The sequence below is a fragment of the Haliaeetus leucocephalus genome, unplaced genomic scaffold (assembly GCF_000737465.1).
Source record: "Haliaeetus leucocephalus isolate CR32 unplaced genomic scaffold, Haliaeetus_leucocephalus-4.0 Scaffold678, whole genome shotgun sequence".
Lineage (NCBI taxonomy): Eukaryota > Metazoa > Chordata > Aves > Accipitriformes > Accipitridae > Haliaeetus > Haliaeetus leucocephalus.
The window spans coordinates 4541185-4565689 of record NW_010973114.1 but is presented as its reverse complement, the minus strand read 5'-3'; the positions used below and the strand labels follow the sequence as shown (position 1 = coordinate 4565689).

General features: G+C 44.0%; 1 protein-coding gene across 2 annotated transcripts; it reads right to left on the bottom strand.

Annotated features, from left to right (window-relative positions):
- Positions 1 to 10690: 10690 nt before the first annotated feature.
- Positions 10691 to 24315, bottom strand: CGRRF1 (cell growth regulator with ring finger domain 1). 2 transcript variants are annotated; one of them, XM_010579794.1, is made up of 6 exons: positions 24006 to 24315; positions 18031 to 18170; positions 16584 to 16761; positions 16242 to 16389; positions 12874 to 12981; positions 10691 to 11502 (listed from the first exon to the last, which is right to left on the bottom strand). In XM_010579794.1, exons 2-6 carry the CDS (start codon positions 18092 to 18094, stop codon positions 11152 to 11154), a joined length of 849 nt encoding a protein of 282 aa, XP_010578096.1. In that variant the 5' UTR covers positions 18095 to 18170; positions 24006 to 24315; the 3' UTR covers positions 10691 to 11151. The 2 variants fall into 2 exon arrangements, with proteins under 2 accessions (XP_010578096.1, XP_010578095.1); XM_010579793.1 differs by lacking the exon at positions 24006 to 24315 and adding an exon at positions 23020 to 23154.
- Between the last annotated feature and the right edge of the window lie 190 nt (positions 24316 to 24505).

The window sequence follows — 24505 nt, the reverse complement described above, 5'->3', positions numbered from 1 at the left end:
GATAATAAAACCAAAAATGGTCATTTGCCACCGCTCAGGAGATTACAAGCACCTATTCCCCATAGTGTCCCCAGGAAGCAGGTGCGGAGCAGTGAGATCCTGACATAAGAGTATATGCTGCGATGTTTGGAGGTTTCTATGGCAATTAAAAAATATATCTGCGGTCCGTGGAAGAAATACCCTGCGGCATCACTAGCTACGTTGTGGGGTGGGTGCCCGTGCAGATCAGCACGATAGAAGGCTCCCCAGGCTGGCTGGAAGCAAATCTCCTTTACCGGGGCTAATTGGCTGGGGTGGGGGGGACTCATTAACACCTCAGCGGTCAACTCTCTTCCCCGCGGATGGAGCATCCAATGTGCAGACACCGTGTCCGGGGAGCAGAGGCACCCCAGCCAGCTCTGCGCAAACACAAGGCAGAGCGAGCGGAGAAGCGGGATAATTCTGTTTTATATGGCAAAATATGGGACCTTGGGACTTTCGCGGATCCAGCCGGAGGATTTCTGCAGGGCTGCAAGTCCTGGGGCAAAAAGCGGAGGCTGTTAGCGGGGCTTTGCATTGTCCGTGCTGTCGTTATTTGGCTGGGGCAGAGCTGACGGCGTGGTCCGGCCGATCTCCGCTGCCGGCATGCCGGGGTGGCTCGGTACAGCAACACTGAGGCACCTTCTGCGTTTCTGTTTACCACTTCAGAGAGAAAATAAGAGGCCTGTGGTAATATTAGCCAAGCAGGTGGTCTAGGCAAATTAGCGGATCTTGATGGTTCGTGAGTTCAAAGGAAGCAGTTGCTCATCTCCGTGGAAGCCATCCGATAACATATTTAGCTGAAGGAAGGATGAGTATATCCACCAGCACACAGTGGCCCAGATTTCCTAGCTCGTTAAGCCCAAGTGAAAATATCATGGTAGGTAGGCTGAGATAACTGAACACAACATCTCCAACATCTCTTCCATTTGTGCCTGAACAAAGTGTGGGAATTGGCCAGTGGGACGCTACGTTTTCCTTACCTTGGATGGTGAAATGGAGCTGTACAATTCCTACAAAGAAGCCCTGCCAAAAACAAACACAAAAAAAGAAATATAAGAAAAGTAAAAATAAAAGTACATAATAAAACCTTCATGGGTCTATATTTTCAAACTGGATGGGGCAGCCGTCAAAAATTTGTATTTATACTCACGCTCCTGTGCCCAGTCTGGGGTTCGGGGATGACCTTGGGTCTGAATTCACCGTGAAAAAAGCAGCGATCTTCCTAGGTCTGTCCTACACATATCTACTTAAGGCTGGGGGAAGAGGACACAGATCTCTCTTGCACTGAAGAAAATAGAAGAAAGGATGATCCTGGCCCTGGAACACCTAATCCGGCTCTATGTACACCACATTTTGCTGGTATCGTTTTGGGGCAGGGTGTGAAATGCTCATCTTCCAGCCTTAATGCATGACCCCGCCACATGGATCAGCTCTCAGTCTGGATGTACAACCGCTGCTCCTTAAGCCCCGTTAGTGGTAAATCAGGTGTTGCAGCCTAAATCCTCGGGAAAGCAGCATGCACTAGCTCGGATCGCATTTAACCCTCCGAGGGGATCGGTGTACAGCTGGAGGGCAAAGAGAAGAAGTGGCAGCATCTGGGTGCTAGTGAAAGCACTGGGAAATACTGGTTAGCATGGGAAGCGCTGCTCACGTTATATTTGTTCAGCCGTCATCAAGGGGTCACTTTGAGAAGACCCTGTTTCGTCTCTGGAAACACCGCCGTGCGCTGGCATCTGCCTCTCCAGCAATGTCAGCTCTGCCCTGGGCACTCGATGAGTCGGCTCGCAGGGACCCCAGGGACACAGAGGCAACAAAATAAATCAGCTTAACTAATGGTTCTCAAAAAAGTGCCCCTGGCCAATGTATCACAGGCTGCTCTCACCCCCAGTGATGCGCACAGAATCGGTGACGAAGAGGAGCTGAGGAAGAAGAGGATGCAAAGGATTTATTTAACCCGGCAGGCAGTAAGTTTCATTGGGCTCTTCCAGTTTCAAATAGCCCCTTGAATATAAATGCAGACTTTTGCATTGCAAAACCTTATCGTCCCATCAACAGCAAGTGAATATTTGCAGAACTTGCCTTTGCAAAAGTGAGACCTCTGTGTGTGTTGAGGGCAAAGCCTGACCGGAGCTCCGCTGGGCCTTCGGGGCAGCCTGGTTTTTAGGCACGCTGGTTTGCGCGGCACACAAGAGATGTCCCATCCCACCCCCTCCGACCAGCCGCCGGCACAAGCGTGGAGCACAGCTCCAGCTCACACCTCCGATGGGTCTGCAGCGAGATGCCTGAGCGGCTCCGGGCCCCTCTTCATGCATGCTAACACCCCGTAAATGCCTGCCGGCGAGATAACTCCCTGGATGGCTATATCCCATAGCCTCACGTCATGTTTACCTACAACACTGGGATTTTTCAAACCATTTCCAGCCAGCAATGAAAGCAGCTTGTTGTAGGACTTGGAGCTGACTGAGGCTGTGTTGCAAGCAGATGGCCCTGATGAAACAAGACACTGATCCCCAAGGAGGCACTATTCAACGGAGCTGCTCGACTCCCCGGCTCCGGCAGCTCCAAGACAGGCTTGGAGATGTGCATTAGCACGCACCATCGAGGAAATTGCTTCCCTAACTACCCCCTTCAAGCAATTCTCTTTGGAAGCCTGGTTCCAACTCAAGAGGTGTCAGCAGCACTGGTACTAAGACAGTTTTCCTACTTAATTATTAATAACAAAGCACACCTGGTGCTGATGAAATGATGGTAATTTAAGGAGAATTTCCTTCAAGGACAGTGGAAGAGTTGCCAGGCTGGGTGAGGTTTTAGATGTAGCCAGGATGCTGGGGTGGAGGAAAACCTTCACGCTCTCACCTGATAAAATGGCAGGGGTTCCAAGCATGAAAGGCAAACACGGGTGGAAAACAGCTCACGTTGATCCTCCTGCTCCTGGCTCCAAACATGCAGCTTTCCACAAAACCTGTGTAAGTAACCTCTAGGGCTGCACAGACATAAGAAGCGTGTGTGCGCGCAGCTACAATAGATATAAATAGAGATGAGCCGCTGGGGCCTCTAAGAGGTATTCTGCATTTTGCCCGAGTCCTCTGAAGCCATTGCAAGAAGCAACAAGAAGGGGACAAGACATGGAAACATGGGCAGAGAGGCACCACGTGCTTAGGAGGTACGATGGGTTTTGGCGAGGGGATCCAGTCTCAGCCGTACCCTGCACACCGTCCTCACGTCTCTTTCCATCCCACCACATCTTAGACCACTCGCTTGCCCAGGACGCTGCCTGCTCACCCTGGTGTGGATGTTGCTTCTCAAGAGTCCTCAGGAGAGCTCCATAAATGATGGCTGGCACATCTACGAAGGGCTAACAGCAAACTGGTTAATACCAGCCCCAGCTCCCTGACAAACCAGGCGGGTTGTACAACGCTCTGCCAGGTGCTTAAATTGCTGCTCAGATGTTTTTACATGTTTCCTTGAAAACAGGGAATAAATAAATAAGTAAAATTGTAAATGTTGCTCTGTATATCCCAGCTGGTCTCTAGCCACCACCCAGCAGAGCACAGCGGGGGTCACCGCTTCCCCAAGGAGCCTGGCACAGGGAGCGGGGAACCCTGGCGGCTCTGCCAAAATGCCCCAAAACCACCACTCCTGTCTTCACAGATATCAACAAGTTTCTCTGCAAGAGGTGGGAAAAGAAAAAAAGAAAAGGAGAAGATTCTCATGGAAATGAGCAGATGCAAAAAGGGGATAAAAACACCTTCTTAGATCAGATTTGTGCAGGTAGGGTCACTCAGCCGGACCAAGGTGCATCTCCAAATCCTGCTAAAAAGGATTATGTTGCTCCAAGTAAGAGACATACAAAAGACTGAAAATCGTTCCTACTCTTGTGCTTTAACGAGCTCATTTGGAGAAACAAGGCTCTTGATCAAAACCCAGTGGATACATCTTTGGCTTTGCCTTGCCCACATAGTTAAAATACGAGATCATGCATTATGTTCCAGTGTAGATGGCTGTGGTTAAAACTTGTTGCTGGCTCCAGGGCAAAGCTTTACAAGCCACCACGTTTTCTGTGATTGCCCCCAACTTCACCAGCATCCAGCCACCTCTCTCCCCCCCACACCTCTTTCAGTAGCCTTCGGACTACATGGGAAATATTGGCTGTGCTGGAGGACAATGTTTTTATGGGAATCTTTGGAGAATGAACACTTAATGTGCAGCAACCAGGAACATTTAAGGACACTATTGAAAATGTGGCCCAATGGAGGTCCACCTATTCCAGTTAGCTACAGCAGATGTATCCAGAGGGGGATAGTGGAGCCCTGCATCGCTGACGTCTCACCTGGCTGCAGTCATTGGAAGCAGGATGAATTGCAGAGAAACCTGCACATTGCCAACCTGCCTGTCAAACCCAGCAAAATAAAGCCCAGCAAAAGGAGTGGCAAAGTACTGCTGAGGGTACAACTCTGCAAAGCCTAGAAATTTCTGAGTCCATCAGGTGCAGTGATATAAGCGTCTAATGGGTTACTGCAAGTAGATCTAACACCAAGGTATAGGATGCTAAAATGACGGATATAAATGACTCCATCAAAATATGTCATCGGGTCAAGAGTCCTTTATTTTATCAAATACCTTTTTCAGGACAGGAGAAAAGCAAATGGTTTGTTAATGATAGAGCTTTGGACTTGATGGAGACTTTTTCACTAAGAAGTTGGTGCTGAAAGGGGAAACTGGAGCTGGCAGACTTATTTACACAGTTTCGTGTCTCTGGGAAGATACTTAAAGATTGAAAGACTGGAAAAGCTATAGCCATTCTTAAATGTGAATCCACCAGCTCTTGGCAAACATCTTTCTTTTGGTCCTATAGCAAAATGTAAAGGGAACTTCTTGTGTCATTCAAGCTGTCCCAGCGGAGGAGGGTTTGGATAATGCTGCAGCCGCTCCAGCCAGGGTTTGGTACTGACCACCTAGGAAGAAGCCGGCTTTCAAAAGAAAGACAACAGCTGGGTTGTCAATCTTGTCTCCGTCTATGGCAGCATCTGGTGAAAAGCATTGCTTTTCAAGCTGTTATATGCCATAAATCTCTGCCCTGTTCTTACTTTGATCAATGAAACGTGCCACCATAGAAAGGAGTCCGCTAACCTTGGCAAGCGGAACAGCCACATGAGAAAACACGGCGCCTGACTCCCTCGGGGCTCCCCACTTGCCGTAATTACCCTCAGCCTCGCTGCCAGCAATATCCCACCCCAGGCTTCCTGTATGCTGGTGCATTTTGAGCTTGCAGTCTCGGCTCTGTCCCTACAGGGGAAGAAATCCTTGAAACTGAGGACCTTCAGGAACTGGAGACCAAAATCAAATAGCTTAGAGCATGGTGTCTGTGTTGCATTTGACCAGCTAAGAAGCAGCAGAACTTCTGTATCTCACGGTCAATTCTGGTGGCAGGAGATTGATGCATGATGACCCCTGGTAGATTGCTGGGGTCTTACTGCCTCCAAACTCAATAGCATCTGCAGAGTTAAAAGAAAAAAAGAGGAAGAGGAACAACTATCAAAATAATTCACAAGTTAGCAATCCTCCCTCTAGCCTGTTTGTTAAAATATTGCTCACAAGGACCTGATAGACACTGAAATAAATAGCACTATGAGAGAGATAAGTGATGCATTAGGCTTCTCACAAGTCCCCTGACTACAGCTACTATTGAAAAATCTGCCAAGAAATATTAGTTGTGAAGTGGCTATGCAATGGGAGAGTAAAAAATATTAGGAACCGCCAAAACCCCTCATTTGATGAAGACAAAAAGCTGGAGGAGGCATCTAAAAACTAGAAAAGCTTTCTAGGTACAAATCTTCTGCTGATAAAAGGATGCTGCAGACTGAGGATACAAAATGCCAGTAGCAACTAATTGTCCGGATAATTTCTTGCTGGTCCCATAGAAGTAATTCTGGGATTCACTCGGCCCTCAGGAGCACCTGGACACTGCACAGGTAGTACAGGTGTTTTCTAAAGAATGGAAATGCAGTGACTCCTCATGTCACGACTATGACAAACATCACAGTATTGCCTTTTGTATGGCTGAGGAGTACATGTGTAGGGAGGAGGAGTAAAAGGAGTTTTGGGGTTTTTTCTGAACCCTGGTGAAGGCTCAGTAACCTCAGCATGAATTTATAATGTCATTGCTTTTCAAAATACTGTCAGAGAAACAGAGAGGCTCCTCCCTTCAGACATCAGACTCCATTGAAGACTTCATCTAGTCTTAAGGCTATGTTTACATATAGCATTTTTACTGTTTTAAATCATTCCTATTATGAGATGGCATAATTAAAGCAGGAACTCTCCTAGCTCAGATGCAGCAGCATCCAGACAAAGGTGCCTTTATGTAGGTGTTGCACGTTCCTACAGATTTATGGAACCAAAGCAGTAGAAGCCCCTTTTTACAGGTATAACCATTGCTGTGCTACAAGCTTGTATCTCTCTACCCACATTGCTCACAGACACAAGGGAGGAAAAACAATACAGAAACAACGTGTACAGCTGCCCGAGCGACTCCGCGTTGCTCAGCAGAGATGTTCTGAGCCCCTCTGTGGTCCCTAGCTGGGCAGACGTCCCAGGGGATCGTGGCTAGCACTGCTTCGGAGGGCAGTGGCAGGGCAGGGAGCGGGGTCTGGCTGTGTTTTTGGGACCCTCCAATGCTTGGTTGTGGCCCGAGAGCTGCGCTCGGGTATGCATTTGCATTACGAGGCCACTGTATGCTGTCAAAGCAATGTTAAAACTGTAGTAATACTAAAGTTATCCAGAAATATAACCCTAATCCTGGTTTTCTCTTTGCCCTTCCTGCCCAGCATACTCCAGCAAGACAATACCAAGCCTTTCTAATGGCTTAGTTCAGAGGCGGGACTTCTGCTGTATCAGATAAAATTCAGCTATTCCTGGCATTAATTACATTAGCTATAAACATACAGGACGCCAGGGACAGCCTTTGCAGGGGCTGCACATCTGCTGCAGTGACAGAGGCCAGTCCTTGTTTATTCTGGATATCAGGACAACTGAGCAAATGGTGACTGGTGGCCAGTTACTGCAGACTTCCCAGTTACACACATCAGCCCCAGACCTCCTTCACCTGGCAGACCTTGCAGAGCTTCGTTGGGGCACGGGGGGACTGAGCAACGCACAAACTAGCGGGAGGAACTCAGACCCCGATTCCTGGCTCCTTTTTACTGCATTAGAGTTTTAAGTTTGATGTTAGCAAGTAAATGAATCATTTTAATCAGATTCACACCGAAGCTTGTTTGAAGCTGAACAAAACACATACATGGGTTCTCATCTGCTCAGACCCATCGTCTGCCGGGTTGGCAGTGTTGGCTACTGGGAGCTCAGCAGACAGCCTCGGCGCTCTGATGGTCAATGGTCATCCTTGGTGGTGGTGGTGAGACTTTATAGGGTCTGTAGCAGAATGCAGCACCATTTTAGCCCACGAGGAGTAGGGGTCAGGGCATTAGCCAGTTCTCAAAGTGTCTTATGGGAATTCCAAATTCCCCATGGGAATGGGAAGACCATTTTAAGATGAATTGACCCAAATTGACTCCCTCGTACTATTTGCCCTCTACTTGGAGGAGGCAGGTAGGGAGGAAGGAAGATCCTAACAGAGCAACTTTCTCTATAGAAGGAAGATGTTCACGTCATAGTCCATTGGCATTTGGAAAGGCACCTTAGGTCATCCCTAAGTAACACCACTTAGTTTGATCAACTCATTTCAAAGCCTCAGCTCTGATTACAGTTGATGAACGAAGCAGTGAGGTACTTCCCACCTCTCCCCTGCAGCCAAAATCATTACAAATTTGTAATACCCCAACGTTGCTGAAAAGAAGCAAGTCTTATTGCCAGAAGTCTGCATATGTTCCTTGATGTCACCAAATCCATAAACATCACCTATAATGAGTGGAAGAGGAATGTTATATTGCCTCTATTACAACAGGGTGACAGAGCAGAACAGCCTCTGTCAATATATGGTGTTTTTGTGGGTCACGAGAAGGTTTTATTTCTCTCTTAGCGCCTTGAATCCCTGTTTTAAGACAACCAGGGGACACACAAGGCAGCTTTAGAGCTGCTCCTTTTACTTCTCACCTGATCTATATTTTGAGATGGCTTCTTAGAAGAAGGGCAAACATAATAAGCCAGCAACTGTACTTTTTATAACTCTCAGTCAGGTCTTTGATTTGGGCCAGCAAGGAAGCTTGTTAGATCTGATAAAGCAACTAAGCATCTCTGGAAAATGCTATTAAAAGAACATGAAACAAATGAAACGCTGGGACAGACTTAATGGTAAATACACGGCCTGGCAGTTCAGCACAGCTACATCCTGTTTGCCATTATTATTTAATACCAGCATCGACTGGTTGAAGGATGAGACAGACCAGGCAATTCTCTGTGGGGTTTACTTGAATACCATTTCACTTTGAGATTAAACAAGGCCACAAGCTTGGATCACGCTGTCTTGTTGGAAAATTTTAATTAATTGATTTAATGTCAGGGACTACTGTGGTCAAGCAGTAAACAACACCTCTTTGATCATCTATGTGGACAAACCAATTCCCTGCTAACTATCAAGCAGTGCCCAGCTCCAGGTTAGAACTGGCGCAGCTTTAGCCTGCTCCTCTGGAACAACAAGCTGTACAGCCACTATGCCGCATGCTGGTAGTATAAGCTGTTCATATGGAAACAGCTGTTGTCACGGCTCAAGCTCTTGGGTCTTCATATTAATTTTTTCTGAGCACCCACAGAGGCCTAGAACAATTTACACCAGCTCTCCATTTCACAACAGTGACACATGGATATGAAGGGAAGTCTGCAGAGTAATTATTTCCACCATCATCACGTTAGCTGCTCCCCTTTAATGGCAGAACAAGGCTAGTGACACAGATAGGGAGGCTAAACTCAGCAACTACCTCCAGCAGGTATGCTGCAACCGAGCAAAACTCAGTGTGAGACCACATAGAAAGGGAAGGTGATTTTTAAGACTGATTTCACCCACTCATTCTTTCATGCTCATTCTTGCACGTTCGCGTTCTCTAGCACCAAGACACATGCGTCCAAGTGATCAGGTGAGGACTGCCTATAGCGATGCAGAGGACAAGTCTTCATCACGCCTCTGTGATTCATCCTGAGTGGTGAAGACAACATATGACATTTACAGTCTTTAAACTCTCTCTTAGTACAGGCAGCTCTGGGTCTGCTTGAGTTGCATCACACTGTTGTTGCTCCATATCCATGTTGTGTTCTTATCCGAGGTATGGCCTCGCTGCCACCAGCACTCATTCCTTCTGCTATTACATTCTTCTCTGCTCTCCTCTTGCTGTTCTCAGCCTCCTGAATTGCAGCATATACACCATTCTTTGCCATGATGATTTCCACACAGAACCATTTGTCTTCCAAAGTTCTCTGGAAGCACTGATCAGGCCCCACAAACACCTAGGTATTTAATTCCTGTTTGATATATAATGCAAACAAAAGGCTGATTTGGCGAGCAGTTTATTCCTGAGTTGTCCCTGGCAAGGAAGGTCACTTTACGTAGACCAGATAAATTGTCTTACAAATAGCCTACTGATCACTGGCTGGAAATCTGTGGCTACATGCATCAATTCCCAACCTCCATCTGTCTTTACAGCTAAGCATTACTCTTTCCACCACCACCACCTCAATCTTTTCCTCAGAGGCAACAGCCAGGGGTTTGGAAGCAGGGTCATGGCAAAACAAAAAACCCTGAATGATGGAAAGATGAAGGTGGAATAACTTTGAGTAGGGGAAGCTTCCTTCCCTGGTTCAGAGGTGTGCAGCACCTTGTGTGTACCTTGTACCAGCAGCACTGTTAAAGGAGCTGCAGGAGAGTGCAGCCGAATAGCTTGGAGCACGGCTTTCTCTCCCCGAGACCGAGCAGCTGTCCTGGAATTGGATGTGGCACAAAGCTGCAAGGGAACAAGAGGGAGGACAGAAAGCAGCTACTCCCCATTTTCTACAGGTTCTAACGAGCGTTTGTATTTTTGTCTTACAAGAGCAGATGTGAAACCCAGCCCGCCTGTCTTTAGGAGAATTCATCTCTCTCTCAAGAAGCAAAACAACACTTTCTCTTCTCAACAGCCATTTTTATTGCTTTTGACAATACACCATTGGAGGGAAAAAGAAATAATTTTCTGCTATTCTTTAGCTTCTTTCTTTATAAGTAAATTCCCTGGGACTATTGATAAAAGGTAAATGGTTAACTTTGCATCCAAGCTGACAACACAACTAAAAAGAGTTGGAAATTGCCCAAAGCAGGCTACTCGTATAAGAATAGCACCACAAAACTGCCCAAGTAACCACTCTATGGAGTAATTAACTAACATTTGCATGGAGAATGAGCTCTTACAGCCATTGCTAACAAGACTGAAAGTCCTTGTCTCAAGATGACATAGCAGAGGCTCAGGCCTGAAGGCGTCAGCAATGTTTAGTTCAAGCCAACAATAATCAAGAAAAAAAAAAAAATCTTTCCACTCATTCCAACGGGCTTTGGCTAAGGCCCCTCACACACACACACGCATGCACACACACAAATCTTTCAAAATAGCCAGAAACAGTGTCCTGAATCACACCTTCAACTCCCAGCTCCTGCCACAGTCCAGCCTTCATCTACAAAATAAATATACATGGGTTTAACAATGAAGAATATTTACTTTCCTTCATTTGATACATTCTGTAAAGTGCTGTGTTTCTAAATCATACTGAGTTAAAAATTGCTCTAGTATTTTAAATACAATAAATATAGAATGAGCTGTGTGCAACTTCACTTGCAAGTTTTATTCTTTTTTTAGTAGATATACTAAATTTAGTAATCAAAATAGCTTCCACTAGTACTCCACAAAACACTAGTAAGAAGTTATAAATAAAATCATGTCCGTCAAAGATATCCTACGCACTTCTCCTGTCCACATTGCATGGATTAGCGTAGTGTTCCTGTGAGCATATGGAGCGAAGAAAAACAAGGAAGCTGAAAATTACCTAACAATAAAAAGCAAAACCATACAAGTTAATGCTACATATCCTCCCATAAACAGTCTGTTTTCTACATTTAATCTTGGTGCATACAACCCAGTAGTTCTATTTTTTTCCCCATTAAAAAACTCTTCCAGGAAGAACATCTTGCAAGATACGTGTTGATTCATCTTCATCTTGCTCCTTTTTACTGCAAAGTGGAAAAGATTCTTGAACAAACTGCCTACACATTGGACACTGCTGAAAATACTTAATGCAGCCATCACACAAGCACGCGTGCCTGCAGGGTAGGAGTACCCAGTTCACTGTGCCATTTTGGCAAACAACACAATCTTTACTGTTTTCTTCATGCAATTCTGGTTCATCTTCAGCCAGTCCAGCCTTTTCTAGCAAGCTTCTGTCAGTGTTTCTCTCACTAGGGGACGTATCGCTTGAAGACGGTGCAGTACTATTTGCAGACATGAAGAGCTGCTAAAATACACATATACACAAACATTTAGAAGTCAACAAACTCCCCTCGATACCTGAACACACACATGCAATGCAAATTCCACTGGGTCAGATTCACTGGTTTCCACTGGGTCAAACAGTGCCAGACTCTTCACGTGAGTCCTGACAGTTGCCTGGCCTTCAGTTAAAGGTATTTCAGAAGCATAAAATTACATAAAACACTGGGAAAATATTAAGGATAAGTCATCAAATTTTAGCTGAATCAAATCAATGTACACGCATGAACTTTAACAGAACTGCCCAGGTTTTGAGCAGCTCAGGTTTCTGTTTCTGGTATATCATTCTCTATGCCTAGGGGGATGCTTCTATCCATTCCTATCAAAAATATATCCACCAAGCTGTCAGATCAACTTCACTCAACCCATTCTGCTCTTGCTCATAGTACAATCCCCTACTCCTTTTTGTCTTATTTTATGTGAAGCGCAAATTCTTCTGGGCATGATCTCTCAATATAGCCAGTAAACTACCATGCAGCTAAAGATGCCCATAGAGAGCACACTATACAACTAGACAAAATGCAGCTGCACAGTTATTTCTGTTCAATTTAAGCAGTGTTTTTACAATGGCAACCACACATGAAAAGAAAGCTTAAGGGGATCAACAGGGAAGTTTACCTGAACTATGTCAGCAAAAAATGGTCAGGACAAACATTTCTTTGGACAAATCTATTTCTGAATGAATGCTAATTGAGGCAATTGAATTAATTTGGCCCAACTTCTAGCTTATCAATACCGTATGTTATTTTTATTATCACAGTAATATAAAAGTGAATTGCACAGAATCACATCACCAACTGGCTGACAGACACAGGACAAAGATGGTCCCACAACATGCATAGATAAGGGGAACTGTAATGGAATAATGAGAACATTGTTTTAACTTACAATGGTATGTGCTAGGCAGATTCCTAACCTTTGTGCATGTATTGGAATAAAAATAACCAAAAAAAAAAAGTATCTTCTCAGGCTTTCCCAACTGAAGGCCAGTATAGGAGAAAGTGCTGGCTTGAGAGACTAGCAAGGAGGTAACAAATGTTCTGTAGAGCAGAAGCATTTGACAGCTAATTAATGTCTTACTACTGCTTTAATAAGTGGACGGGACCTAGGCCTCTAGACTAGAATCAAGTAATTTCCCCAGGAAATGTTGAATATTTTCATATAAAATATTTCTGTACAGTAATTTTTGCTGGAACTACTTAACTGATAAAATAATTTTAACTATTATCCAGTTCTTTGCATGATAATAAAAGTCTTATACTAATTTAGGCTCCTGAAAGCCTACACAAACTAAACACTGTCACCTAAATGAAACGAGACTCAGTACGCAGCTTACCTTCAGATCATGGTATTGACCTTGAGCTAGAAGCAGATACTGATACAGTATCCTGCAGGAAAGTCTGTAGCTCTCATCAGGAATGTGAATTACAGCCACCATTGAAACCTACCAAAAAAAAGCTATGTTTAATAACTTTCCTTTTTGTTACATGATTCATATAGAACAGTTTGCTTGAAAGATTGCATACTTTGTTACAACCTCTGACCTGCTTATTTCCTTAGACAATCAGGACTTCAACAACGTTGACTTCAAGCACAGATCAAAAAAATAAGCTGGGCAAAGTAAAAACAGGACGTGGCACAAGGTAACGCTTTGTGGCACTTCAGTCTTCTGCCCTGGTTCTCCATGGAGCCCTTCTATGGCCACTGTACAGCGCAGACCTGCTCGGACTGCTCTCACCTAATGGAATTAGGCTCCCAACCAAAATGGCACCTAAACACATGCAGTCCTCCTGAAGGTTAAGTGCTTATGCAGCTGAGGTAGGGCTTGCTTACACAGTCACGGATGTGCCTCAGAGAAGCTACCTGCATGATGATTTCCACCAGAAGTAGCAGCTCCTACACTCCTCCTTCCACACCACCAACTCACGATGAGCTCCTCCTAGATGGGAGAGAAGCTGACAAACTGCAAGGAGTTTCGTGCAGCAATGGAGTCCCAAGCGAGCGCATGTACTTGAGTCCCATACAACATCTGCAGCCACGTCCCAGGCTCTCTTCAACACAAGAAATGACCCTGCCAGCTGAAGTCCGAGTGCAGAATTACAGGGGAACACGTGAAAGGCAAAGTCTTCTCTTCTTTCTCCCACTTCCCTCACAAACACACAGACTGCAGTTTTTAGACTCCAAAAAGCATTTAGAAGTGTTGCCGATTGGCTTGTAAACTGAGTAGGCAAAAGACAAATTTCACTGGAAAGGATTATGAAAGGACCCCATGGGCTGACTTTAGAGTAATTTTTCTGAAAATAAAAGTACTCTAAGCTTGCATGCTGTGCCTAATACCCCTCACCCTGCCCAAATTACATAATAGCTTCTAAAAAGCAGGAAAAAAAGAAAGTGAAATTCAATATTATTGTAGTTCCCAGAAGCTGTCAAAAGAGAAATGAAATATAGAAGAAAGCTGTTTTGTATAAAAAAAAATTTTAAAGACAAACCAGACTTGCACTTCAAAATCCATACATGGCTAATTACATGCAGAGTTTAAATATATATGTACCTATGTACACGTATTTATACTAACTGAATTTACTATTCTGTGGCAATAAGGTCTTTTTTTCTAAATCACAATGCCTCAAAAAAAAAAACCCAAACAACCAAACAAAAAAGAACCAACAAACAAACCAAAACCCACACCACTATTAGCTTTGTTTTGGAACCTGAAACCCATTTAATCTCAATTAAAATGACAGATTTTGTGTTTTGATAATAAGAGTTTTAAAGCTAACTGTTCTCACTGTATTTGTATTATGTCATCCCACCATAACATAAGTGCTTTCTCAGGGATGACGCGTGTCCTCAGTTCATACTTTCTTCAGACACCTAGCCAACTTTTTAACTGTGAGTGGGATCAGTGCCTAATGTAAGCATCTCCATCTTCAAGCTATTGTCGTCTCTGTTATGCTGTCCTGCAGTATAGAAACATATACAGTGGTACTGTGACCTAGTAGAAATGCTATGCTGTTTGATTACAGAACCCCTTCCCCTCGAGCACGAGGTATTTTCTCTTTGTAAATACTTGTACACCATAATCGAGTTACTTCTCAATCTTCTGTTTTATACACAGGCCTGAGATCGAAGTGTTCTTCCACTTTAGCCCTGCCAGTTTTCAAATAATTTCTGTAACTCTTATATACGGTCATGCTAATTTTCTGGAGCTGGGGGAAAACTGCGGCACAAAACCAAATAGGCATGATCCAGCCACAAATACAGTTAGGATGAAAATTAGACCCCCCCAGAAAAGAGATACTGGAACACCATCCATAGTGATGGGCACACACTCAAAAAAAGTAATTCAAGATGGAGCTTGATGCACTGATGTGAGAATAACATAGCAACACCATACTGGCCACAGTGGCAAAGATACCTTTCCATGCTATCTTTATATTTTACAAGTTTTTTCAACAAAAACAGATGCAATTCTGACATTTGTCTGGCAAGGAGTTCAGGAGGAGTAACTCCTTTGACCATGTTAATGGTTGTGTTCTTTTTCTCCAAAACCAGAGGAAAAATATCTCCCCCACTCTCCTTCCATCCCTTTCTTCTATGTTAAGGAACAAGAGAGAGGTGTTACAAATTCATGTCCATGCTAATGTCAAACACATTCAAATATGACTTTCACAGTCTCTTTATATTAAACTAATCTGAGCTCTAAACATATCAGATGTACTAATCTGGGAAACTGCTGGGGTGGGGGGAAGGGGAGAATCTCGAGTGGGGACAGGAGGGAGGAAGGCAGTCCTAAGGTCAAGTGACAAGAAGCCAAGGACAGGCATCTCTTGGAAAGGGACAGATTTCTTAAGCACTGGTATGACCACAGACTTTCCAAATGAATGTATGAAAAAGTGTTCAGTGGATTTAGGCAATTTGCTTCTGAGTTCATTTGTATTATTGTTCAAGCAGTTAGTGCTATCAGATTATTAACCAAATGAATAGATGGGAGATAAAAGTGTGTCCCAAATCATTCCAAAAAGAATCAGTCAATTTAGAGTTTAGAAGGGATATTGAACTGTACATGACACAGATGAAGCTGCTTTAACTGTAAGAGATTAGGAGGAGACCTTTCTGGGGACCTGAGTATCTCATATCAGTCTACTGCAAGACCTTTACACCTTCCTGTAAATGACCTGAAGCTGGCTAATGTGAGACATAATGTATGGCATTACATAGACTCCAGCCTGTTGGAGAAAGGTAATTTCTATGTTCCTAACAGTCAAGTCAGCAATCAGCTCAAATATCTGTGCCAAACACTAAAAAAAAAAAAAAAAAAAAAATCCTGCTACCTTGCCAACAGCAATCCAAAAGACTGTATCAGCGCCAAGAGCTCCACCACAGGTTTATGTGACCAGAGAAACCAGAGTAATAGCTTACTAACCTACCACAACCCTAGTTCATCTGACCACAGGGCTTACCACAGACACCTTTGCATATATGAGCTTTGTGAAAATCATAAGCATCCTTTGAATGCTATACATAATTTTTATATAGCAATTATCCTTGCTGTTCTGCCATGTTCCCCTGCAGTCATCAGTGACAAAGTTAGGGACCAAATTCTAGGAGACAGGGAAAGGAAGCTGGTTTATTCATGCCTGTCTCTTGAAACATTCAGGCCTTAAATACAGTGACCCTAAAATATATTCTTATATTACTTACAATATCATATATTTCTCTGTCTTCTTCATCAGCTAACGTCAACAATGCTATCAATGGATAGCGAGATCTAGGCACTGGGCCAAAATCGACAACTTGAGCATCTTCAGGTAACTGACAATATTTTTCTTCCTTGTCATTTTTTTTAATGCTTTGTATGTGTCAAGGAAAACAATCAGTGTCCCTGCAATTGTAGACAAATGTGGCATTTGCATAAAGAATGTTTGTCATCATATTTATTCATAAATATATTGTGCCAAGAACTGCCGAGTGTGCACAAGTCTCAACATTCCCTGTGCCAATAAATTAGCATATTTTGTCAAAACAATTTTAAAAAAAGGATACAAGTACTGTTGTCGATAGAGGTATTCGCTGTACAGAGCATCCTCTAATGCCTGAGGAGTCTTTATTCTGAAGCAGTAGACATGTTTCTGCAACGCTTCATGGAGTTTTTGAACACTGCAGCCCCAGTAGCATGTAAGAATGCAGTCTTCCAGACAATCAGGTGTCAGTGTTATACCCTCTTAAAGAAAGAAGATAAGGATTTCATTAACAAACCCACGTGCAGGAATTCTGGAACTGCTAAGTGTAGGTTCTTAAAGGGCAACAAGCAGAAAACAACTTCAGTGTCCCAGATTTTTATCATTATAATCTGATCTTCTAAGAATTCAGACTAGGTTTGGTGCTTATGAAAGTCAGTGGAGATGAAGAAGTGGGTGAGAGGAGATAAAATGGCTGATTAAGCTGACAAAAGTAGCATGTGCCTTTTATGAAGGGTAAATTTTAACTTCTGGTAACATTTTACACACTCACTGGCAGACCCAAGAGCACAACCCCTAGCCCAAAGTCCATTCCCTCCTTAAGATAATAGTATTAATTGGATCACTGGCCTACAACACTCTCTGTGGGCTCAAAGAATAAAGCCCTCTTGAGCATGCAGAGGGAGGATAAAAAGAGGATCTATGCGCTCCATTTCTCTTCTAAAAATCAAGTACCCAACCCATTAACTTCTGAACACTTACTGCACAAACAAGAGCAGAACTCTTGAAAAGTCCCACCAAATTCAAGTGCTCAAACCTCCTGAAAAATCCAAGTTACCTGAAGACTAAATTGTTGGATTTGTTGGGTTTTTGGTTTTTTATATGTTGAGGGAGGGGTAAAACTGCTGCAGCCCTTTTCTCATTCATAGCAAGGCTCCACATCTGTGTTGGCAGAAGATGCTCAGCCTTGCTTACTACTCCCCAGTGATGCAGAAGGGCATGAATTTCACTTCCTATGTGGGTGATTTCAAGGATGTTAGGAGCTACTTGAACTCTGATCCAAATAGATATTTAAATTCAGTTTCCACTGAAGCAGAGATAGAGAGAGAGGGAGATATTTATTTATTTATTTATTAAAAGTAGTGCGCTTCCAAACACGTCTGGAGATCTGGACTTAGATTTAAGTGGGCAGCATATATTTTATAATGAATTCTATAGAATTCAACAATTCTGTAAAGTTTACAAAAATGCCCACAGTAGTTGGTAATCTGCAAATGTTTTTGTTACTTAAAAATCTGTTATAACGGGAAGCGTTTCATTAATAAGAATTAAACTGTACTTAAATATCCAAACATTTCACTTTTAAAAGCACCACATTTATAAGCTGTGTAAAAATTATTTCTGTTGTAATGATGGGAGGAAGCATGTTTCTGAGGAATTTTGGTAAAGGAAAAGGGTGAGAGCAAGAAAACATAGTACTAAGATCAGGAACCCAAACTGACAAAAATCAAGCACATCAGAAATCCACTGACTTGTTACTGAGGCTGTAGCAGGATGAGGGATTTCTAACCCAAAAGGATTCTTCACTTGTCTCATCCGCTTTTTCAAAACTCTTGTGCTGGATTCTGTTTCTTCTGAGTTTCTCAGAATAACAGGAACACCCAACCCAAACCTATGAGACATGAAACAAGAACAAGTGGGTTAAGTGTTAGTGTTGACACATTTGAATTTTTCTTCAGCTCTAAATAGCAAGCAGCACAACAAATAGAGCTAGCTTGGCTTTGCAGAATATCTGCTAGGATGCATGCATAATATAGCCTGCCAATCTGACTCCAGCTTTTTGTGGCAGAAGGTAGGAGTCTTTGCAGCAATACAGAAAACCTATAAAGGGGGAGTATGTTACTCCTGCGTTTCCAGAAAGAGACTAAAATTAACCAGAATGGTCAATGCCCTCTAGTGGCAAACGGTTAGCCAGAGCTTTCTTCCAGTTGACATTCTACACATCCCATCACAGGACCAAAAAAAGTCGCTGCTTGCAAAGATGGAACAGCCTTAATGGACTGGGTGCTCAAAAAAAAGACCTTGGAGTAAATCATTCAGCCCCAAGATATTTCTAGCTGTAACTACAGCCAGCAAGATGTTTTTACGGGAGACCAAGATCCTGATTTCCCATGTAAACCTCAATTACAACAATACGCTGATATTAAACCAGAGGCTGTAAAGCCTCTGCTTTGAGCCAGAAACCAAGTGCAAAACAGTCAAGACTCTGAATCAAAGCTGAGACTCTAAGACCCCTGCAAAGCTCAAACTAGCACACTAGCCCAAGTGATATTCTGACCCTAAAAGGATAACGAAACAAAGGTTTAAAAGTTTAAACACCCTATGAATCAAAATAAAAATCAAAGAAAGCAAGGAAGAATATTTTCGTATTATTTCCGACATCAATCAAAAACTCCAAGATTTTCATATTGCCTGGGGCTTTTAAAAGAACGATTACAGAAGATCAGGATCTACAAAAGAAGTTCCACAACAGACTTCCTTTTACGCTCGGCTAAAAATAATTCTCTTTTTAAGGGGATAGCAATAACTTTCAATAACCAAAATCTGATTAGAGAAACTGTCCCAGATATGCAATCAGAAGACTACTTCGGAGACTGAAGAGATTTTCTTAACTGCATTAATCCAGTCCTGTCCCATTAGTAGGGCAACAGGGAGAGGCTCTGGGATCTTTTGTTAATGCATTTTAGAAAACAGTTATTAATAAGGTCAGGCTGTACTTTCCTGAATTTGTGCTTTTGTCGCTGCCACCTGTACTGTTGACCTGATGGCCTGTTTAATGGCTTTGAATTTTGGTTTATGCAGTCATCAGCATATTGGGTGCTAGAAAACTCTGAATGGCACAAAGCATCAGCTCTTCCCTGCATCAATTGTTTCCATTTAGTATACTGAAATAGCAGCTGTTACAGTAAGATGGGTCTCATATCAATAACTCAAGCTGAAAAGGGCACTACCAACTTCAATGTAATCAGTTTGAAAATTGCTAAAGCAATTTCATGTACAATACAGCTCTGAGCCAAACACAATTTTGTAGCTTAACTGCTACTTTTTCCTGGTTTTAAAATCTTTTCCAACTCCTGTGTGTCAAATGGAGAAGAAAAGCAGAGCTTTTACTGACATTGGGCTCCTTTCTATTGATTCATGTTGGAGTGGTGCCTTTTGTAAGACTAACAGGGAAAAACATCAGTCTTAAGTGATTTTCAAGTTGAGGAAACTACTTCAGGAAAAAAATTCTCAAAGCCATTCTCAACAGCACCAACCTGTTCCTGGCAGTCTAACAAATATTTGCCTTTACCATTTAATGTCTTGCGTGCCTGAGTGTCACAGATACACGAAAGAGGAAAGAGATCGAGCTGGCGGAAAATACTCTATACTCGTTACTCCTTCTTTGATAAATTCTTTTGGTTTGCCAGACTTTGATAGAAACATTTGCCTTTCTTCAATGATATAACATCAGGTGCTCAGCCATACTTAGTTTGTGCGCATAGAGGATCAAATCTCTGTCCAATGCAAGTAAACACAGCCATGCTGACTTCACTGAGGCTTTAATGAAGTACACCAGTTAAACATCTTACTCACAAAGAAACCAGGTGCAGCAGCTGTTTCACTTACTCAATATCCAAAACTCAATGGAGCTAATCTCTCCAGACGCACATAAAAATGCCTCCTGTTTTATACCATCTGGCTGATTCCGAAGCAAAACCCCTGTTCTTTGGAAACTTTCTTTGCTGGTCAAAAGCAACAGGATAATCAGCATGAAAAGCAGCCATAGAAAAAAGCCTCTAGTACAGTTTTAGCAGCAGCTGAAGGCAGAAAGGCCTTTCTGTTCAACAATAAGATACAGTGTTTCTGTAAATTTTTAGGTAGTATTCAGTGTATGAAGGATGAATAAAGACAGTTTTTATTTTATGATTTAACAGTCTATCAGCCTAGAGCTGGTATAGGGGAAAGTTAATTTCTTCAGAACAATAATAGTTTAGAAAAGGCAGGAGTTTCCAACGTTTTTGTTCATGAGTTAATTTCTTCAAAGAGCAGCCCGGACTTCGAACAGCTGCTGAGCCTACAGCTCCTCCAAATACGAGCATTCATCTCCAGCTAAAAAGGTGACGTACAGGACTGTATTCACCTCATCTGAATTCCACTTCATTCCTAGGCCCAGAGCATCTAATGGGCTGGCTCTAGAAAGCTACCTGTGCAGTAATCTACTTAGACTCTCTGAGCAGAGTCACAGGTATCCAGGGCTGGCCATCAAAACAGACGCTCATCAAATCAGTGCATGATTTTGCAAATGAAAACATTAACATTCCCAAGCAGTTGGAGTTTTTCAGGCTGACTGACACCATCATGAACACATCTATAAAAGAAGCTGACAACTGATGCTGAAAATGATGGGGGAAACAAAATGTCATTACAGCAATATATCAAGTATTATGTCCTTATGACACCATATGCATTTATAGTACTCTGTGTAGCAAATAAAGGATCAAGCTGTTTTCACGAGTAAGTTCAAGTGCGCTTAAACTGTAACTGCAGATGCAGACACATTGAAGTTGCTTGGAGGTTCTTGGTCATATGGCCACGGCACAGCAGAGTTCAAAGGTAGCAGCAAATATCTCTGAGCAGCTGGCCACATACGCACATACTTGTATGTGCTGAGCTCCTGGCTGCTGCTTCTACTTGACTAACAGTTCCTTAACAAACTAGTTTGAAGACAGTTTGTACATATTTACATAAACTGCAATAGTATCTAGTGCAGATGCACCTAGAATCTCTGATCCTGAAATAAAAATGCATCTGTACAGTCCTCTGCACACCCTCTAGCCCAAAAAGCATCAATGGACACGTGTACAGATGTGAGGACCTTCTGGCACACCTATTTCAGATGTTTAACTGCAGGCGATTGCAAAGCATTTATTATAAGCAGATAAATAATGATTAAATTGATAAAGGTTTGGGATATACATGCAGGAGATTTTTTTTGAATCATGATTCAGTATAATCTTTTTGTAAAGATAATATTTTTAAAGAACTGATGAAGCAAAAAAGGAAAAAGTGGAGAAAAGTGGAAGGCAATATAATACTGTCAGTATGCAGTGGCACAGAGAGAATTATGAAAAGGATTTCTACTACCTCTGTCTCCAAGTAAATAATGAGGTGGAGTTTCATCCAGCAAAAAGATAACAAAAAGACCAGTCTTGCCTTCACTACCACTTACCCAGCACTCGGGGAGGCAATGCAAAACAAGAACAAAAACTTCCCACAAAGCCCATCTAAAAGATCAAAAGATCTGCTTCATTCACACCGAAAGCAGTAGATGGCATATGTTTGAGCCAATGGCAGCTAACAAAGTGATGTAAACAAGGGAAAGACTTTGCACTAAAGGAAAAGTCAAGCAGAGTATTTATAAGCTACCAAGAGAAGAAACAGCTACAGCTAAAACATCTGTAATTCAAAGAGAGACAAAGGATGGAAAACACTGAAGCAAAGCACTACAGATATTAATGTTAAGCCAATGGGAGGAAATGCAATTCCTACTTAAAATATTTTGATTGCTAATCAATGCTCTCCACTTGGCAAGTATCAGTATTTACATTTACAGACACTCCTGAGTCGGCAGGAAAACAGATAGAACAGTGCTATGAACAGACATTCAGGGACCCGTTTCTGAAAAAGGCAACACTGACATCTTTGCTGAAACCTCTCAAACACAGTAGGAGAAGGTCTTCCACTCATCACCCCTCTAGACACTTCAGCAGATCAGTTGTTTAAGGCTCCTCCCCATCCCAATCCCAGCACCCTGTTCGGTTCACCTGAAACACCCCCTTCCCCGAGCTTCAGCAGTGGAACAGACTGGTACCTCGTCAGTGGTCCTGGGTAGTCTCACACCTCAGTAACAACTCTGCCTTGAAGCCTGGCACATTTAGCTGCTACCCGGCCTAACACCAGGCTCATTACTCAATATCTGCCCATTTTATTTACTATCAAGATTTAAGATGTTCATCTCCAACAGTGCCAAACTTTCCCCTTGGAGCAGCCCTCCCTGATTCCCACCCCCTCACTCAGGGTCAGGTCCTCTCCCAGCCATCCCATTTTCTCCACAGCTTTCATCCTCACCTTCTCCTGCTAGAGCAGCCCCTCTTCCCCTATGGTCAGTGCTAGCCCTCCTCATCCTCCTTTCTTCAACACAACCCCACTTCTCCGACCACTGCCAGTCCCCACACACCCATCCACACCACCAGCCCCGACGCTGTCCCACCTCGGGGCCACCCCACAGCCCCACAGCTCATTCCCCAAGAAGCGCCAGCTCCCATTACCCCCCTCCTACGCCGTGCCACCTCATTACACCGCCAGCCCTCCGCAGCCAAGGCCCATCACCCCAGATCGGACTCCACGGCCCGAGCCGGCCCCACAGAGACGGTGCTGGCTGCCCCCACAGCCGGCGCCGGCCCCACCACCGCACTCACCAGCCTAGCACCAGGCCGCTGGTGACGAGGAAGCAGACGAACACCACGGTGATGTAGAAGAGCGGCGAGTACTCGTAGAGCGTGACGAGGAAGACGGCAGCCATGGGGCCGGGCCGAGCCGAGCCGCCCGCCTCACCGTAGACCCCGCCGGTTCCCGCAGCCGGGCGCATGCGCAGCAGCGGAGCGAAGCCGTTGCCCTGAGCTTGCCCGGAGGTGGGCGTGACCGTGGGCGGGGCTACGCTGCCTAGTGACGGCCCGCAGGTTCCCCAGCTGCCTGGATTTCCACGAAGCATTTAATTAATAAAAACCGCGTATGTGCCCATCCGGCACAACCTGCCTTCAAACACCTCCGTGCCTTAACTGTGGCAATCCTGGCGCTTGGAAAAGTGACCTCGACTAAAGATGGGATGCTGCCAAGTTCCTCCCTCTACTTCTAAACGGAGCACTACACAAATACGTTTTGCATGCTGAAATGCATAAGCAACCTACCTACAGAATACCGCACGAGGAAATATCTGGTTTTAAGAGTGTAGGGAGATTAAGTGACACTTCAACAGCTGCTCTGCAATCCTGCACTTCCATGGTGTTTACTGATTCTCTTGCTGAAAATCTGCAATTTTACCGCATAGATCCAGCATTCAAGTCATTAATGTGATTCCCAAGAGGTCATATCCGAGACATAAAGTCTTTGTATTTTCATTCTCTTTGAGCAAGCAAAGCAGTAATTTTAATTCTCGCTGTTATGAGATTGCCGAGAAGGCATTTTCTTTTCTGTTACAGCAGCTTAAATTTCCAGCAGAACAAAAAAGGCCGGATATTTCCTCCAGCACCAAGACATCCCTCCACCAACAGCCTATTATGGAAGAAAAGTGTCTGCCTTGTGCTTGCAGCTCATATTTGTGATTTGTGAGCTCCAAATCCTGGTTTACTTCCAGAATTACACTCAACTTGTATAAACAAGAAGTACCACGAGTGGCAGAACTTACTGATTTTTGTCTCATGCTTGAATTTTCAGGCAGACACTCCAGCTGAGGCTTATTTAACAGCCATTTTTCTGTGTGTATTCTCCATCGTTTTAGTAAAGGATGTGAAGTTACTAACAGGCCTTAATGGCCTCGTCTAACCTTGATCACCCTCCCCGGGGCCTGCTCCTGACCCTGCCCATGGGCTGATATCCCGGCCCGGCCTTGGCACAGGGAGGATCCTCTGCGGATCAGGGTTTAAATATTGTCACCCTTAAGGCACGCTAACCGCTAAGAAGCGGAATTCCCCGATTCCGAGCCCGTTTCTCCCGCGCCCCCGGGGGTGGCCCGGCCGCCCCCACAGCTGACAGACCGTACGTGAGGAAACACCTTCCCGCCCGTTGCACACGGCCCCGCCCCGTTGCCATGACTACGCGGGAGGGCGGGGCCGCGGCGCCATAGCAACGGGGAGGGGCACGGCGGGGTGCGAGGCCGGGGCATCACGTGGCGCCGCGCCACGCGCC